The 18,841-nt window shown below is 38.5% G+C and overlaps 1 protein-coding gene across 2 annotated transcripts in view; it reads left to right on the top strand.

The window, feature by feature from the left end:
* Positions 1-18,841, top strand: part of LOC136858195 (NPC intracellular cholesterol transporter 1 homolog 1b) — a 212,824-nt gene that overhangs the window by 119,703 nt on the left and 74,280 nt on the right. For both annotated transcript variants that reach the window (XM_068225409.1, XM_068225411.1), the window contains exons 10-12: positions 1,426-1,524; positions 14,282-14,457; positions 16,794-16,970. In XM_068225409.1, coding sequence (XP_068081510.1) covers positions 1,426-1,524; positions 14,282-14,457; positions 16,794-16,970 — 452 coding nt within the window. The remainder of the gene's footprint in view (positions 1-1,425; positions 1,525-14,281; positions 14,458-16,793; positions 16,971-18,841) is intronic.

The raw sequence follows: 18,841 nt of genomic DNA, 5'->3' as shown, positions 1-18,841 counted from the left end.
GGTAACAAACAGCTGCTTATCGAAAGAAATTCATGGTTCTAAAATGTAAGGAAAAGAGAGTTGTTTGCATGCTCAGTAGTATCCATCATGTAGAAATGCGAACTGTCCCTTTCGGAGGAAAGAGTGAAACTAAAGAGAAACCTGTAGTTTGCATTGACTACAATGATTCTATTGGGGGGGGGGGGGTTGATCTTTACAATCAGTATGTAATTACGTACTCCACAGCAAGGAAACAGATGGAGAAATATTACCAGAAATTTTTCTGGCATCTTCTGGACCTCGTGGTATTTAATTCATTCATCATTTTCCAACAACATGGAGGAAAATTCAATCACCTGCACTTCAGAATTCACCTCATTGATAAAATCCTGAGAACGTACACAGGATAAATCCCTGCTGAAGCTATGCTTGTCCGTTCAGTTAGACCACTTCCCGCTGCTCCCACAGAAAGATTCAGCGGTAGGCCTTTCCCTGATGTGAATCCACCATCATGGTGTGAAGAGGTGCATGGTGTGTCTGGCGAAAAGAAAGAGATGTGAAACAATCTACAGGTGCAGTGACTGCGATGTTGCTCTCTGTGCAGCTCCATGTTTCCGTGCTTATCACATGCAAGAAGTGTTAAGAAACAGTGTTTGAGATGCAAACTGTGTGAATAGTGTAAATAATATAATTAGTGAAATCAGTCCTGAAGTGTAAATTCATTTTGATAAAGAAGTAATTATTGTGAGAAGACGATTAGAACCAGGCTACAATTGTAAGTACTTACTCTCAACTTATTACTGAGATTGCAAACCTTGCATGAAATGTATTTTTCTCAATTGCGGTATTTATTTCAGAAATTTGTAGGTTAGTTTAGGCCTATGATAAAGAGTATTTCCAGTGTACATGTTTTATGATTTTCTTGAAATTAATATGAAAATAAAGATATTCTGAGAAGAAATTTATATTTGTAATATTCAGAAGCTAGTATGAGACTTAGGTCATTTTTGCTCCAAAACTAAAACACCCGCCACAAACGTTAACAAATAGGCAAAAAATCAATTTCTATATCAGAATTAGGATATAGGTAATATTTCAAAATTTGGAGGGTTTCTTGAATATATTTGATAATTTTTTTAGTTACGAAAATTCGTCCCCACCAGAACGGAGTTACTATTTTGTGCACTCCCCTGTTAATGGGTTGTCTGTGTACCAAGACTCTGTTTACCTGTTTGGTTTCTTCCTTCTTGTTGAAACTTTTGGTATGATTTTTAACTTCTTTGTAACAGAGCGTGTACTGCGTAATATTTTTCTCATACTCGATTCTGAAAGTGGTTGGTTTATTTCTTGACAAACCAACAAGCATGCCCGCACAGTGCAGGTCTAATTTATACTGAAATTAATTAAGCAGTAAAGTAATAATTTCCTTTGTTTTCCATATTTCAGGTAAAACACAATATAGATAATGCGATGGTGGAATTTGGACCTGTATTTAACTACACATTCCTTTATGAAGTGCTGAAGCTACAAGAGCAGATATCACAGGTAAATTTGGCATTCATATGTTGATTCACTTCTTCACTACTTTGCACTTCCATTTCTCTATATTTCATATACCTGCATGATTTACACTACTGTAACAGAAAACTGCATAAGAAGACAATGAATGTTGAATTTTCACAACCGTGTTGTTATCAAAATCGACTTTCAACCTATTAGACTGTGTTATGTATATATAGTACCTGGTATGTGTTGAAGAGATGTTAAGTACAGAAAAAATGGCCAACCAGACACCACTGGGATCCGAACCCACAACCTCCCAACTTTGTGTCGGTTGCTCTAGGTATTGCCACTGGCACTGTAGAGTGCATGCATGTTGCCCATTGTGGGCCAAGTCAACTAATAATGAATTTTCACGACCGTATTCTAATCAAAATTGACTTTCAACTTTTGGGAGGTTGTGGGTTTGGATCCCACTGGTGTCTGGTGGGCCATTTTTGTTCTGTACTTAACATCTCTTCAGCATGTACTGTACTATATGCATATAACATGACCTAATAGGTTGAGAGTCGATTTTAATTGCATGAGGAGGCATTTCATATATTTAATACTGAATCTGTATTGTACACTATGCTTTAAATATTAAGTGTACCTCTAACAAACAGTTTCTCACTCATGGTAAAACACATACAGTAGCATGCAAATTCATCTACCACATAAGTTACTAAGCCCTTGTATACAAAATTTGTTGGTACAACTTTCATAAATATAATAAAACTCTAACGGTAAGAAAATGAATTTTAGATCTTAATAAGATCTACAAAAAGTTTCTTTCTTGTAAGTAGCTTAACATCGCTAGAGCTAGGATGGGAAAGAAACTGGCCATGGCCTTAATTAAAATATGGTAATTGCCATTTTCGTCATAACTGTCCCAGGCTAACATCATAAACGTTTCCTGTTAACTTCATGTACGGTAGTTTCATATGAAATCAATACATTGCTATCAAAGTTTTGTATGTCTTGTACGTTTTAAAATCAACCTCTGATATGCTTTTCACTTAATCTGTCACAGCCTTCTAAGGAACGGCAATATACTTATACTGCCATCCTTTCAATGTTTCCTCTTCAATCGTAATATATGAAGAGAATCTCAATGAATGAAAAATTCCTTCCAAAAATCACTAGCAGTGATGAATGGGATGAGGATAATAAAATGACGATAGGAACCAATCCACTAACTCGTAATACAAGGGTAATCCCAAAAATAGGTCTCCTATTTTTTTATAAATACAGAACTCTGTTCGTGTGGCTGTTGGTCACAATATTGTGAAGAGTGTTTCCTGCGCTCGCATAAAAAAATGTGCACACCGCACTGAGGCACTCAGTCTTGGCTTGGCAGCCGGTGAGAATGGAAGTCCTGTTGGATGTTACTGTCAAGGGCAAAGTGCGTGCAGTTATTCGTTTTTTTAACGTAAAAGGTACTGAACAGATTGAATTCCATCGCCAATTGACGGGAGACTCTTAATTTCCATTGAAACAGTCGTAAAGGTTGAGCAAATCATGCATTGACTGAAATGGTGATTATGTAGAAAAACAGCTAAATGTTCAAGCTGTAAAATGATGTAAACCATTGTAGAAATAAACAGGTCTATGTATTTATAAAAAGATAGGAAACTTTATTTTTGGGATTACCTTCGTATTTATCCAGAGTCAAGTAAAGTAACGGAAAGTAGGATAATGTAGTTTGCGACCATAATTTATTCAGGTGAGAGTTTCTGCTTTCGTTCTACTTGGTCTCAGTTCGATTTTTACTTTTGAACAATGGCTTGAGGGAAGAGAGTGATGTACTTGTGCAATAATTCGACATCAGGTGTTGATGGATATGGTTTTATGTCTAGAGCCCTGCACGGATGTGGATATCCGCGAAGTTAGTGTCTTGGCGGATACAAACTGTATGGCAGTGCGGACAATTTTGCTGATAATTTCTTGCTTGCTTGTGGTTAGGCGACCCTTGACATTAGTATGGGAGAATGGTGATATATAAAGAGCCTTGAGACCATAAAGCCATAAATCTGAACTAAGCCTAACTGGCTCCTGGCCGCAATTAATGGAAGGAAAGAACAAAGGTCAATACATCGGTAGTTGTCGTAAGAGAAAATCCCCCATAAACTCGGGTGACTCTAGGGTTTCTGGTGCCAGGTTATGTTAACAGATCTACTGTATCAGTTCCAATACCTTGGGTGTAATACACTGTAGTTAAATATTTGCAATATCCGCAGATAACAATTTGCGAATGCGGGTAACATTCGTGGATGAAGGAAGTGCGGATACGGAGCGGATGCAGATATTATTTTGTATATCCTCACAGAACTCTATGAGAGCAAGAAAGAACCCTCCCTGAAGAATACAGGATGTGTTTATGTTATACTGACAAAGAAATCAGGGATGTTCTTTCATGTTACATGAAGAACTATGGCACAATTGAATTCGCGGAGAAAGTTTTTATTTTTGAGAAAATGAGGTTACTTATGGGCATGCGATTCAAATTGACGAACTCATCCTATTTGCTGTGCCTGAGTCAGGGGAAGTGGGGTGATAATGTTCCAAGCGAATGCACAAGTTTCTTCACGCAGAATTGTCCTTTACTATTACAGACAATACCCACAGTTTGCCTATTAAGCAGCCATAATTGCACACACAGCGTAAGAATGCACAGTAATTAAGACACACGATGCACCCGATCTTCTTGTCTCGTCTGTTGGTCTCAGTAACGTTTTTTATTATTTAACATGCACAAAGATGCATCACTGCTACCATGCATTAATTTACTCACAACATTGTAAAAGGAATGAAATACTGAACAAAAGAAACAATGCACCCAATGGTTTGATTACAGTAAATGTCCAACATTCCCCCCTTCTACTTCAGTCTTCACGTAACAAGAAAAGTCCACAGGAGTTAAATCAGCTGAGCATGGAGGCCATTTAACTGGCCCATCGTGGTTAATCCACCATGGATAATGATCATTTAAGTGCTGTGTGACATGGCGAGTGAAATATGGTGGAGTGCCAGTATGACACAGCCGAACATCCAGAGGAACATCTTTCAATAATCCAAGCAGTGATTCTACCGAGATTCTACTCGCCATTCAGGCAAGGAGGAAGGACATGCAACCTAAGTAAATAGTCACTAACAACGACAGTCAAAATACTGACACTAAACCAATGGTGAAATGTGCATACTACTGTCACAGAAGGGTTCTCTTCTGCCCTCCTTCATGCAGTCACCCACCGATGGACACAAAGGTTGAATGTGCAAGTGGCTGTGTGATTTGGGTTATGTAGCTATCAGCTTTTATTCGAGAGATATTAGGTTCAAACCCGACTGTCTGCAGACCTGAATATGGTTTTCTGTGGTTTCCCCATGCTGGGGATATACCTTAATTAAGGTCATGGTCACTTCCTTACCAATCCTAGCCTTTTCCCGTCCCATCATCACATAAGATCTACCTGTGCCCTGTAAAGCAGATTGTAAAAAAAAATCTCACTGGTGTACTGAAATGGACAGAACAGCCTACTGGGGCTGGAAGGGACTGCACTAAACGAACGATAAACTTGTGCATTCACATGAAGCATTGTCATCCCACTTCCCTTCTCTTCCCTGAAGCATAGAAACGGGCTGTGGTATGCACTCTGGCACAGCAAATATGGTGAATTCATGGATTTGAATCGCGTGCCCGGATGTAACAAAGTAGCCTCATTTTCACAAAAGGAAAAATTTTCTCCGCCAATCTGATTGCACGATCATTCTTTACATAACACGAAGAACATTCCTGATTTTTGGACAATATAATTTACATACACCCTGTATATTAATAGACTCATACATGTGTTCCCTGGGCAACAGTAACTTAGTATACCAGCTGAACTTTTCACTACAAGAGTATCACCAATGAGAGCTAAGACACATTTTCATCAGCCCTTCTCACACTATCCATGGGAACGGTAAGCCTTAAGCACTTATTCAACAGGAGTAGACTATACACCAACACCAGATTTCACCCTCTCCCTATCTCATCATCATCAACATCATCATCATCATCATCATTGCTATCATCACACACACACACACACACAAACACACACACACATCCTGGCGCACAGATCGCCAATGGGCATAAACAAGAAAGACCTGCACCAGGCCTCTACAGAGGCCACATGCCATCACATCACAGGGTCTGTGCTGACTGTACTGTCGATCAATAACCAGTGGAATTTCGTTAGTACATTTTCGCAGGGACTGAAAAAAATTGGACGTCAAAAGCGGGGAAAATGCATTACTGAAAACACTATACTCTATTTACAACATGTAAAAATAATTATTAAAAAGTGCATCATAGATGTGTGCATAAAACTGCTGACCTTAAGAATTAGTTACATGCACTACTATAGTCACAATATAAACATAGGTTTTTCAGTAACTTATAGGGGGAATAAATGACTATGTAAAAATGAATTACAGTATATGTACTTTAATTCCAATAATACATGTTACCGCGTTTTGATGGTAGGTAGAGGTGTAAGAAGGTGCGGGCGTGAATGGGTCTCAAACTACGGAATTAAAGTTAACGTAAAATTTAACAAGGTTATATTTTCTTTTCAAAATTAGGTAACAACAAATAGAACAGGTACTTAGTAGCCGAAACACAATTGAAAAATACATTTACATAGGTACCCCATTTGGGGCTTCAGAAACATAATTCTTGGGCAATCAGCTCAGTTTTACCCCAAACACAATTTTAACAGAGGGGCAGAAAACCCCATTCATACCTAGGAGCCCTTGCTCCAAATTACACTGAAAAGCCTCCTCGAGGCATACAATATACCATTTTCAAAAGAGCCACTCGCTCTCAATTTTAAGCCTCTCCCAGGCCACACCAAACTCCACCTTTAAGCTGTCCTCAAAGGACATATACACAGGGGTAAAATACCCAACCTACTGAGGTCTATTAAATGACAAGAAGGTTAATTAAATGACCTCTAAAACAATTTGAGAGGAGGCGAACTTGCACTCCTAATACACTTTGATTAAGATCTACTTGGCGCTAGGCCGTTAATACAAGGGCTAATCCCATACTAAAGAGGTGACTTAAGAAGAGAACAATTTGTTTTACATTATCGAAGAATAGGTTGAGAAAAATAAGTTCACCTCAAAACAATATGAGTGGGAGCTCGAGAGGGTTAGCACTCTCTATCCCAGAATGTAGCTTTACAAGAGAATCGAAGAAAAGAGTAGTTACATTTTAGGAAAAGGTTACATGGTAGAACGCTTCGCACCCGCCCCGAGAGTTAAACTGCTGAGCAAGAAAAGAAAGAATTTATTAATCGGCCATTACCTTATTGTTGACCGCTGCAGAAGAAAGAGGCGCTACCCGCCTCCTGCGATGTACTTAATACACTGAAAGATGGAACAGAAGTGGCACGGAGACCCAAAAATCAGCAGTTTATAACCTCTCGTGGAAGGTTCTAGGCGTTAGGGGAATGAAAACACCCGCCCACAATTATTTTATTGGCTAGGACCCCGCAATCGATTCAAGTTGGGGGAAAATACATCTGATTGGATAGAAATTAATTTAAGAAATTCGGGATTGGCTACATGCAAAACAAGGGGAAAGAGAGGGGTATACAGCCAACTTAAACAATAACAGAAAGAAATTTAACAAAGAACAAACTCTTGAAATTAAATTTTCTCCAAAAAAAATAGTTCGTTGACTCCTCACTAGGTTGCACTATTGTAGATCTTCAGTAGTGTCCTCTAGAAGAGAAAGTTCACACTTCTTACTTCAAGCTAAACAAAAACACATCAAAAGTGACACAGTTCAAAAACTCAAAATTTTCCACGTGGTGACATCTTCTGAGAAAGTAGAGAATTAATAGAGTAGATAAAGTTCAACCTTCCTCCAGAAGAGGAGTTTCAACTGGCGCAACTTTTAAATAAACGGTGTAGAGGTGTACCGCCCGGTACAATACATTTTACCTCACAGTCGAACGCGAATATTTACACTGGTTTGAAATACATTTGTATGGTTGATTGCTTATTAATGTGATTGCTTTCTTAGTTTTAATTTTAAAATTGTAGTGTCCATCCTGTTTAATAAAGTCATTACTTCATCATCAACTTCGAAACTACACACGTATCGCTTCACTATGTCCATTCCCTCCATCACTTTTGATACTGTGGGAACTGGCTCATCATGACTTTCATCCTGCATTGACACTTTTTCCATCTCCTGTTTTTCAAGTATTTCATCTATTGTCATAGTTTCACATACTGAAACATCATCGGCATTGATTTAAGTGACTTCTTCTGCTATTCGGCACCATTCTTCACTCTCAGAAAGATCATCTAGCATAACGTCATCAACATGAACACGACAAAAACTGGCTGCATTGAAGCAATTCAGAATAGTGTTTTGCTCCACAAAAGCCCAGGCAGCCTTAATGAAATGCATGGCATCTAAGACGGTGATTTTTCTCGTCATCGATTCCACTGCAGCCAATCTTCTCTGTACCAGCCTCTTAAAATTCTTTTGCTCCATGCACTGTATTATGCCTTGGTCTAACGGCTGACACTTACTCGTGCAGTTTGCTGGGAGGAAAATTATATTTATGTTTCTCAAATTAGAAACATTTAGGGGATGTGCAGGGCAATGATCAATGAAGAGTGCAATTTTCCTGTTTCTTACACCAAGCCTTGCATCCCATGGGTGCAAGTAATGTTCAACTACTGCAGAAGTTATCTGCGCTTTTGTGTTAGAGGTGTACTTGAATGGAAAAGATTGCACAATCTCCAAACATTGCAGATTGTGTGCTTTTCCAATAACCCGTGGTACCAACTTCTTGGTTCCACTTTCATTACAGCTCAGGAGAACTGTAAGCCTTTCCTTGTTAAGTTTGCCACTGTGACACTTCGCGACCTTAAAATCCAGGGTTTTATCTGGAAGAAGATGAAAAAACAGCCCTATTTCATCTGCATTAAAAATATTGTCAGGAGTATAGTCTTTCAAAATTGCAGGAGGTGTTGTAATTTTCCATGTTTCAATAGTTTTGCACAGTGTAGTGTCATCCAGGGCAGCAGCTTTGCCTCGCACACATCTATAAACTGGGTCATGTTGATTCTTAAATCTGTCAATCCAGCCATTAGATACTTTAAAATCATCAAGTCCCATCATCTGTGCAATAAGCGTTGCCTGAGCTCAAACCACTGTATCGTTTACCAGCATGTTTGAAGCTCATGGTTGCACAAACCACTCTAAAACAGCTTCTTCTAATAACTGAACCTGGTGATTACGTTTTCTTTGAGCACTTTTCTCTTCTTCAAAAGCAGTGTCAATCAGTCTACATTTGATAACAATTGTATTTAAAGTTGATGGAGGAATGTTTAACTACCACACTACATCCACGCGCTTCATATCTTCCTCTCCATTGCAAACACATAAATAATGCCCAGATAAAATAATAGCCAAGAACACTATATCATTGTACAGCAAGCTATCATCACTGAATGAATAGATGACACTACAGTGAGCACACTCGCTGCTAAACTGAGTTGAGTTCTCAACTTCTACCATGCCAAGCTTAGGCAAGCACTTAACCTTGGCCGAAGTGAAACAATCTGAACTGACACCGCTCGAATGAGGTTGTTGGCGGTTACAGGAAGATTCATACTGTTGGAGTGGAACAGAAATCAAACTCATAGTACTTCATGAGCAATACCAATGTCTGTATGATATTAGAAGTGAAGACTACCACAACAAAATTTAACGTGATGATGCTTTAAACATTAATCGAATGCCAGTCGCTCTAATACTGTACTGTACAATAAGAAGCGATGTGAATATAGAACGCAGCCATTCTCTCGACTCGTTTCCGAATGCTAGCAGAGAAAACTGAACATGTGTGACGTCATGAAATGAGTCTGTCAATGCTCCAGGCATGTTCCAATGTTTACAACATAAAAAGCATGGCACGAGCTGTCTATAAGGGTAATTAAGCATTCTCTCTCACCCTGCGTGCATGTCAGTGGCTGCATGTCCAACTGGACTGACAAATGTGCTTGAACTGGCCAAAATATTGAATTAAGAACATCAAAACTGAACATAGTAAGTGGGAATGTGAGACCGTGCTAAAGCAATATTTTAATAAAATTCAGTGTTTCGGGACCAGGACTTTTATAATTCAACATGATTAATGGGAAAATGTGTTACTGAGGAATGTACTGATGGGATTCCAGTGCAGAGGGTGTGTCATCAGCCAAAGTAGAAATTCTCAAACAAGTCTACAATGACTACATAGAAGACATCCTCTGTAGGCACTCTGAAGAACACCCAGGGACACCAGTCTTCCTCACCTCAGAATATCTGGAATGAAACAAGTCTGAGATCAGTATTTTCCAAACTGGAGATCTGTGTTCTGTCCTATGATGTCAATGAACAAAACTATATAGAAATGGTGGAGGGCTCAGAATTGTTTCGTTTTTTTTCAACCTGATTTCATCAATCAATTGAAAGCATTCAAGTTACTTTGAAGCTCGGTTACACTGTCAGCTGTTCGTTTTGACTGATAACGCAGGGAACATACTGGCGTTTGTGCTATGGATCTGTATGCACATGTGCATGCAGATGAAGCACATATATCCCCATGAGCGAGGAGCATGGTAAGGTATGTGCCTTTCCATCTACAACCACTCTGGAATCAGAGATAAACACAGTTGGTTATAGTGGCGTAGATAACGGGTGGGGTGGGGGGATAAGGGGGATAGCCTAAATCCCCTACCTCCATGAGGTGCTTGTACCCATTATTATAAATAGATACATTTATTATTTTGACAAAGATAAAACATAAGAAAATAACAAAAACATCCATTTAAAATGTGTTTTATTTTTTATTACTATTATTATTCCCAGAAGTTACTATTACATTACAATGCCAGAAGATTTTGCTATTAATTCTGAACAGGTATTTGTAATCGCAGGAAGAAGTTTGCTTTATGTTGTGGGTGGGGAATCGTTTCAAGTGAAATTAATTTCAGTACCAGTGAATATAGTGCATATTATTTTTACTTTCGCCAAGCAGACTAGCTTTGGCTAACAGTGGCCATGACTTTACCGTGGCTTTTCAGCTCTGTGCCTTTGCTGGCGGGACCTAGTGTTTACAGTGCACTATGTTCTCTGGTATGGGCTAGAGCAATCTTGTTACTTTCATTGATCTGTCTCAGCTTTATCCTTGCTTTGACAAAATGAAAGTGACTGAGGTATGAGTGATGCTAGTAATGCCATTCCTTCTGCAGCCAGTCCCTGCTATGAATGGTGTGAAAATATTGTTCATAGGGTTGGTTGTGCATGCATTTCAGTGGGCTTGGCAGACTGATATATAATAGCAACTTCTGGCTCGGTGAAGAAAGCAACGGGAAACTACCTCACTCCTCATTTCCCTAGTATGCCTCTTCAGTGATGCCTAGGCCATTTATGACAACTGATGGTGGAGCTGTTGAGGATCCAACCAGCTTTCAGGTTGAGGACTAAACATACATTCCGCAAGCGATGGGCCGGTCCTACTGTTGGCTGTCCTGAGAATGGGTTTCTGTGGTTTTCCATTCTCCTCACTTAGGCGAATGACGGGCCAGTTCCTTTTATAGGCCACAGCTGCTTCCCTCTCATCTTCACCAGATCTCAAATCACCTTCTAGCAAGAAAGAGAGACGGCACCCTCTAGGAGGCCCGCCTTATCGCACCAGAGTACATAAAGAAACCATTTTAGTAGGAGTTTTCTTTGTACACTCACAGATTACTCTCAGATATAATGGATCCTTGGTTATGGGGGTTTTACCACATTATTGTGAGTGGAGAAGGAACTGTACAAGGAAATTTAAGTGACATGTTTTAAGGGTGTTATTCTTTACTGATTTGCATTATAGTTTGGTTCATTTGAGATGTGAAAAAAAATGTTGTTGTTAACCCTCTGAACATTTTGTCCCATGGTGCCACTACGATATAGAGATTAATGTGACTAATTGATTATACAACCTCTTCTATATAAATACCTCCAGGAGCTAAGTTCACATTTGAAGAGCCCCAGCCCTTTCAAAACAAGGTCAGAAATGCAATCAGTGACATCAACATCCACACTACCACTTGGGGCTATTTTGATGATAATGCAAATGGAGAAGCAGTACTTGAGCTGGCTGAAACTTATCAGTTACCTTTTATTCACGACAATAAGTTGAAAGTCTCCTTTAGTAATAGCAAGCGGAAGTGTGGATATAACCCAGACCTACTGTTTGTTGACTGTAAGATCAACACCGACTAATTATGTGTTTACTCACGGGTGCAGTTAAATGTCACTTAGAACCTTTCCATCATAGATTCAATTTCAGGAAAGCAAACTGGCAAAATTTTATAGAAGGACTGGATAACAGAGTAGGGAATGGAAGCTTAGTCTTACACCAGACTACTACGACGAGTTCAAAAAGACATGCGCCTGATTGTCAATCCCTCGTGGCTGTAGGTAAAATTACATCCAGGGACTTGCCCCAGAAACAAAGGTTAAGATCTTAAATACTTTGAGGTAAACCCTTGGAGTCATGAAATTTCCACCACAGGATGAGAGCCACTTGCAACAATGTCCAATGTAAGGAGAGAGACAGGTAACACTCATGGAAGACCTTGAGTCGTCTTGAAACGGCATTAACAACTGGTGGCTGCTCAGAAGGCAGAATAATGGTCTAATTAATGGCTCACGTCATATAAAAGCCAAGACACTCCTGCTGAATGGCAAATCTGAGTAACAAATTGATGGAACTGGAACAACTATATCCAGATCGCTAGAAGTTGAAGCACAAATACTCTCCAGACCGCAATAAAAATAACTTCTGTAGACACTGATAAAGTTCATAACATCAATGATTGAAGATTTGCAGGGCCTCTTTTTGAGGTACAGGTATTTGAAGTCTGACCTCATCTAATACATTGCATTACTTACCCCATTTGATTCTGGATGAAAATTGTGAGTTAGCTGGTTTTAATTGTTCTAACCCCCTCTTATCACTGCTGATATTATTGGACAGTTTTTTCCTACATTTTGTATATGTATCTAATCCATTCACATGTGGAAATATTCATATTTAACAAACTTAAACTCACAAACATACACCAGATGAGCTCCATTAACATAAATATTTATTCAGTTTTATAGCATGTTCGGTAGGATTCAGAAATATGATTACCTATTTTAACTACTTATACAAACTGCAATTTTATTGTACCATGGGAGGTGTCTATCCTATAAAGATTACCTACCATCAATACATGGATAAGTTTGAGAATGTTGGATGTTAATTGGTGTGTGTTCAGACATGCTTCAACTGAGCAAGTGGCTGCGCGGTTTGCTTTACGTAGCTGTCAGCTTGCATTCAGGAGACAGTGGGTTTGAACCCCACTGTCAGCAGTCCTGAAGATGGTTTTCCCTGATTTACCATTTTTACATCAGGCAAATACTGTACCTTAATTAAGGTCAAGTTTGCTTCCTTCCCACTCATAAACGTTTCTTATCCCATCGTCAACATAAGACCTGGTGTGAAAACCGGGAAACCATGGAAAACAATCTTCAGGGCTGCCGAAAGTGAGGTTTGATCCCACTATCTCCTAAATGCAAGCTCATAGCTGTGTGACCCCAACTGCATGACCAACTCACTCAACCAGACATAAACTGAGGAAAACTTTATATTCTTAGGTCATTAATTTAAAGTATTAAATATAAATGTGCAATTTTATGGTCCTTAATGGTTCATTTACTGGATCACTTACCTTATATAAGATTGAGATTTGTCAACCTTCCTTTATACTTCTCTGAAAATGTGCTAATGATATATAGTGTGCCCCACTTTTCACCTTAAATATCGTCTGTCTAGTTGAAAATAATGGCAGGCAGTTTTCACCTATGTGAATAACTATAAGGGGCACATGAGAGAATGTACAATATGTGTCACCAAACCAACAAACCAAGTTGCTTCTTTTACAATATAATTATCATAATTTTTGTGGTATACACTTGAAATGGAGAAGACTGGTATACTTGGGGACACAACATGACGACCTCACCTCACATCACTACTCTCCAGCAGCAGCTCAGTGTCTATTAGTTGCTTATAGGATTTGCTACGTCTGCTGTAGCCGGAGTTGCCAAATCATCTACTACACTCAACATGAAGAAAGGGTAAAGACTGAAGAAAGTGATTTGGCAACCTCTCCACACCAAACATGGATCACTTAGAACTCGCTAACTCAGCAGGGTGCTGGGTGTGATTGACTGCTGGCTTCCACCTCGCTTCCAGGAACTGAGGCTGTCGTGTTCTGTCCCCGGGTATACACATGTGGTGAGTTATGTGTCTATGACTCGTCTTCTTAACCTTGAAGTGAAAATCTTACTGGGCCAACCTGAATACTTTTCTATGGAGAAATTTATTGACTGGCTGGGCTGAGTGGCTCAGATGGTTGAGGTCCTGGCCTTCTGACTCCAACTTGGCAGGTTCAATCCTGGCTCAGTCTGGTGGTATTTGAAGGTGCTCAAATACATCAGCCTCGTGCTGGTAGTAAAAGAATTCCTGTGGGACTAAATTCTGGTACCTCAGCTTCTCCAAAAACCAAAACAGTAGTTAGTGGGATGTAAAACTAATAACATTATTTATTATTATTAATTTATTGACTTCTTATCATAGTATCTGATGTCTTCATGTTTATGTTACAGCTGGAAAATGGAACTGATCATGACCTTAGTAAAATTTGTTTTGCCCCTTTGGTAAATTCTTTGTCAGAGATTACTCTCTACAATTGCACCATACAGAGTTTCGGTGGTTGGTTCAAAAACAGCCTGAGTGAATTACAAGAAGATAATTATCTGGACATAATCAACAAATGTTTGATGTAAGTATACACTTATTTAATATTACAGCTATTTAGAATTGTAAGGATTATACTGTATCTTCTACTGTATGACGCCCACTTATTTGCTAGGATGATGAAAGTGACCACCAGAAATGCAGCATCTGTCAGCCTGATTGAAAGAGTAGCAATATCTATCTTCCTAAAAGCATTGCATCATAACTTCCAGAGTGCATACGAACTGATTAACACCAAGAAAGCCACTCAGACAATGACAGAAGAGAAGGCTGATGTTTTCCGCTACCTAGTAGTAAGAAAGTTGCTATGACTACAGCAGCTAGGCTAAGTGGAGGAAAGATACCCCCTCCCCCCCATGTGCTAGCAAAAGCATGAACTTCCTACAGTACAGTAATCAGTAGCCAGCTGTGCACTTCCCCATCCCACTCCTCCATACTTCTTCAGCATAAAACATTTGCCAGCCTAAACAGCACTGGCCTGTATCCGGAGACCTACTGCCGTGTTACCAGGCAGGCACCCATTTGAACGGTCCCTGCACCGCTCGTCACCCCTTTGCTACCACTGCGCTCCTAAGGCCAAGTACAGAGCTAGCCACTGACATCTGTATCTGATGCTGTATCTACTGGACAGCATAATTAAAATAACTTTGCTTTAAAATAAATGTGCAAACTATAAATTTTGTACTATATGAATTGTTTTCAAGTGCCCTCAGTCAGTGTTTTAGGTTTTACAAAATATAATATTCTAGGACTCATTTTCTTGATGTAAAATACATCTATAATTTTGGGTGTTAGAGAAGCATAAAAGTTTTGAAATCTAAATAATTCCTAGACAATACGTGTGATGACATTGTTCATTATTTCACCATAAAGATCATTGTACCCAGCAGCAGCAAGATATTCTAGATTGGCTGATTATGCTCTATAAAGGAGCAAAACATGTCCCGCATATAACTTCATAATAATGAGGAAACTCTAAGTGTAATAACATTTTGATGTATTGAATAGGTGGTTTATAATAAAACATTGTTTGTTGTAATTAAACACACTTTCCATACGGATTAAAAGATGAGGTTAGTTACTTGCAGTGTCAAAGGGTAGCCACTTATTTGGCATTAAACAACACAACACAGGCCATTAAAATACTACTCCAGATCAAGTGGCTCATCAGCTAATTGGGAAGCCTAATAAATCCATGCAGAAAAGACTCCCATGTCTCACCCAGCCAGTAGTTGCTCAACCTTCTTCTCTGGTTGTACTTTCTACCTATGGGGAAGTTAAGAGTCTATGGGTTTGGATGATATTAGGAATCAACAAATCAAGAATTTTTGTGTAAAGACCTTGAAATAGCTCACTAATTTCTTCAATTGGTATGTTCAGCCTGAGATGATCCTCCAGGACTGGCTTACGGCACTCTTGAAACCAGGCAAGATACCTGATGCCCCCAAGAGCTTCAGGCCTTTCTCTCTCTCCTGAGTCACCTTTTTAAACTGTTGGAATGCCTTATTCTTAACAGTATGACTTCTTTTGTAGACAGTAAGCTGATTAATCAACAGACAGCTTTCAGACCAGGTAATCAGACACAGACCATGAGCTGAACATTGGCAATACTTACATTGATCATCGCCATAAGACATGTCAGTGTGATGTAAAGTCACTTGTAAAAAAGAACTTACATTAATCTAACCTTTGATGTCAGCTGTATATCATTTGTATCATATTTCTTGTACTATTATAAATAAAATACTAGTAAGCATGAATGCACTTCATCATTCTTACACCTTACATTTAAGATCCCATCCTGGGAGACATATTCATGCATAAAACTTGGGGCTGTCTTTCCGATACAGCCTACTTCATTTTTTCTTCCATTTTCTTACCAACATATTGCCATTGATAACTTATATATATGCCCCCTCAGCTGCCATGTCCACTGAATAAAATATGCAAATGGTTTAACCTCTGGAATGTTCATATAATTAATTTTTCTGGCTGATGTTTATCAAATTATCTGTATTAAAATAAAACCATTCATCATATTATTATATATGTAATTCATGGGAAGTGCTTTAAAAGTGATCTCCATTTGAGGCTCATGATATATGATACTGAAAATGCATACTTGGTTTTATTTTAGGATATAATTTAAATGTAACAAAAAAAAAAAAAAAAGCATTTCTTCTACTCTGGACTACTGCTACAATTTAACAATATTTACTGTATAAGATGTTTCACATATACAGTGCTATGCTACCAGAATTATTCAATTTGTGTGGTCATTTTGATCAAATAACTGCCTCTTATCCTAAGATACCTTGTGAGTCTTTTTGTTATACAACTCATGCGTATGGATATCCACAGGAACAGTTACGATCCAGACTGTTTGGCACCGTTTGGAGGGAACATAGAAACTGCTCTAGCCTTTGGAGGATTTCCCGGAGAGCAGTACCGTCTGGCTACAGGACTCGCGGTGACTTTCCTAGTGAGGAATGATAATGATAAGAACAAATTAACAGCACAACTTGAGTGGGAGAAAAGGTAACTACTACCATCTAGCAATACTGGATTTCAAATCTTCACCAATAAATGAAGGTAGAAGTGTAATAATGTGTAAAGGTAAGGTATAAGAATGAAAATGGACATAATTTATTGAAGTCCTTCTAGGCAATCTAAAAACTTAAAAATTGGTAATATAAAACACTAAAAGAAGAGGAAAATTCCCAAAACTTCCTATGGGGATCAAACTGGGGGATCAGAAAGACAGCCGGTCATAAAACTTGGCCAAATCCATACTGTGCCAAGCCCAATAAATGGCAAAGAAAAAAAAAAAAAAAACGGGCCAGGAAGAAAAAGATTGATGGTATAAACTAAAAACAGACTGCTTTCACAAATAAAACAGAGAAATTTCTCCTGGTGTCATTAATATAACTTTTCTCCATCAATTATTAAATTTAAACAGACTGAGTCCACAAATTCATACTTAGTAATTTCTCTTGTTACCATCAGCGTCATTTTTTCTTTTATGAACTATTTGTTTTCTTTTCTATTCTTAGTCTATTTTCCTGTACTTATGGGTAGATAAAATGTAGACGTCTGATTGAAAATCGTTCAGTACGTCAATGAAATTGAAATCCAATTGGGGAGCTTTATAAATCGTGAATTGGGGTGAGAATGGAAATATTCACATATTTTTTTGTTCTGATTGTAGAGGCAGAAAATTCACACCGTAGAAGAGGATTCTGGATCATAGACTCTCTGAGACTTGGTTTAACCTAGACTCAATTTTGAAGTTCTGTTTCACCCTACCAGGTGGTAGAGAAACGGGAGACTCTCTTTGGCAGTCCATGGCTGAATTTTAATTAATGTTATAGTGTAAACACCAAATGTGTCACCAGAGATATTTTACATGCCGACATCGTATGACAAAGTGGAATGGACTTTCTCCTTCCCTTCAAAATCTGACTGGGTATCTCTCTACCACTGATCCACAAAGGGATTAGATGAAAGTGTTCTATATGTATATAACAATATAATGACATTCATCCTTGAAACACAATCAACAATACATTTTAATGTAACTTTCGCATTTTTGTCGGATCTTGACGAGGGTAGGCATATTTAACCGTGTGTGGGAGGAAAAGAGAGGTGAAACTCTCGAATAAGCTTCTATTGCAAATACCTTGAGGAACAAACTATAAGACCTACTTGCACTGCTACAGATCCCTTGATAAAAAGAAAATATTCAAATTATTTTATCCTCCAGAATGGATGAAATCAACTTGATTATTCCCTGCTTAGAAGATTCTACTATGAAAATCTCACTGAAGCATTCCTATTTTTATTGTCCTCACAGAACCATTTCTTTCCACTAATCACCTGTATTTTCTTCCTGGGCTACAGGGTGTAATGATGTTGATTAGTGTGCAATCATTTTTTTTTTTTTTTTTTTTTTTTACAATGTTTATGTTGCACTAAGACTGATAGATTTTCAGCGACACTGGGACTCAAACTCATCATATCCTGAAGTTTTTATTTTCTCTCTTTTTTCTTGGCACCGATTCAGATAGGTAGATCTTATGTCAACAATGGGATGGGGCGGGGCTAGGACTGGGAAAGAAGTGACCAGGGCCTTAATTAAGGTACAGGCCTGATGTGAAAATGGAAAAACATCTTCAGAGTTACAAACCATTTTGACCACATATTTTTAAATCTTATGTTTTTTAAAAACAGATCTCAACTTCAGCATATATATTTTATCATACTATTCCTATCCATTGAAGCCTTGGGTTCGATTCTGATCCCCAAGCTTTACATCTTGTTCAAGCTTTTTATGAAAAGAATCCATTTCAGAGTCAGACATGAATTATTTTTAAGAAATAATATACCAAGCTCGATAGCTGTAGTCGCGT

The sequence above is a fragment of the Anabrus simplex genome, chromosome 1 (assembly GCF_040414725.1).
Source record: "Anabrus simplex isolate iqAnaSimp1 chromosome 1, ASM4041472v1, whole genome shotgun sequence".
NCBI classification, from domain to species: domain Eukaryota; kingdom Metazoa; phylum Arthropoda; class Insecta; order Orthoptera; family Tettigoniidae; genus Anabrus; species Anabrus simplex.
Note: the sequence above shows the minus strand (reverse complement) of the source record. Positions and strands in the feature narration are given on the sequence as shown.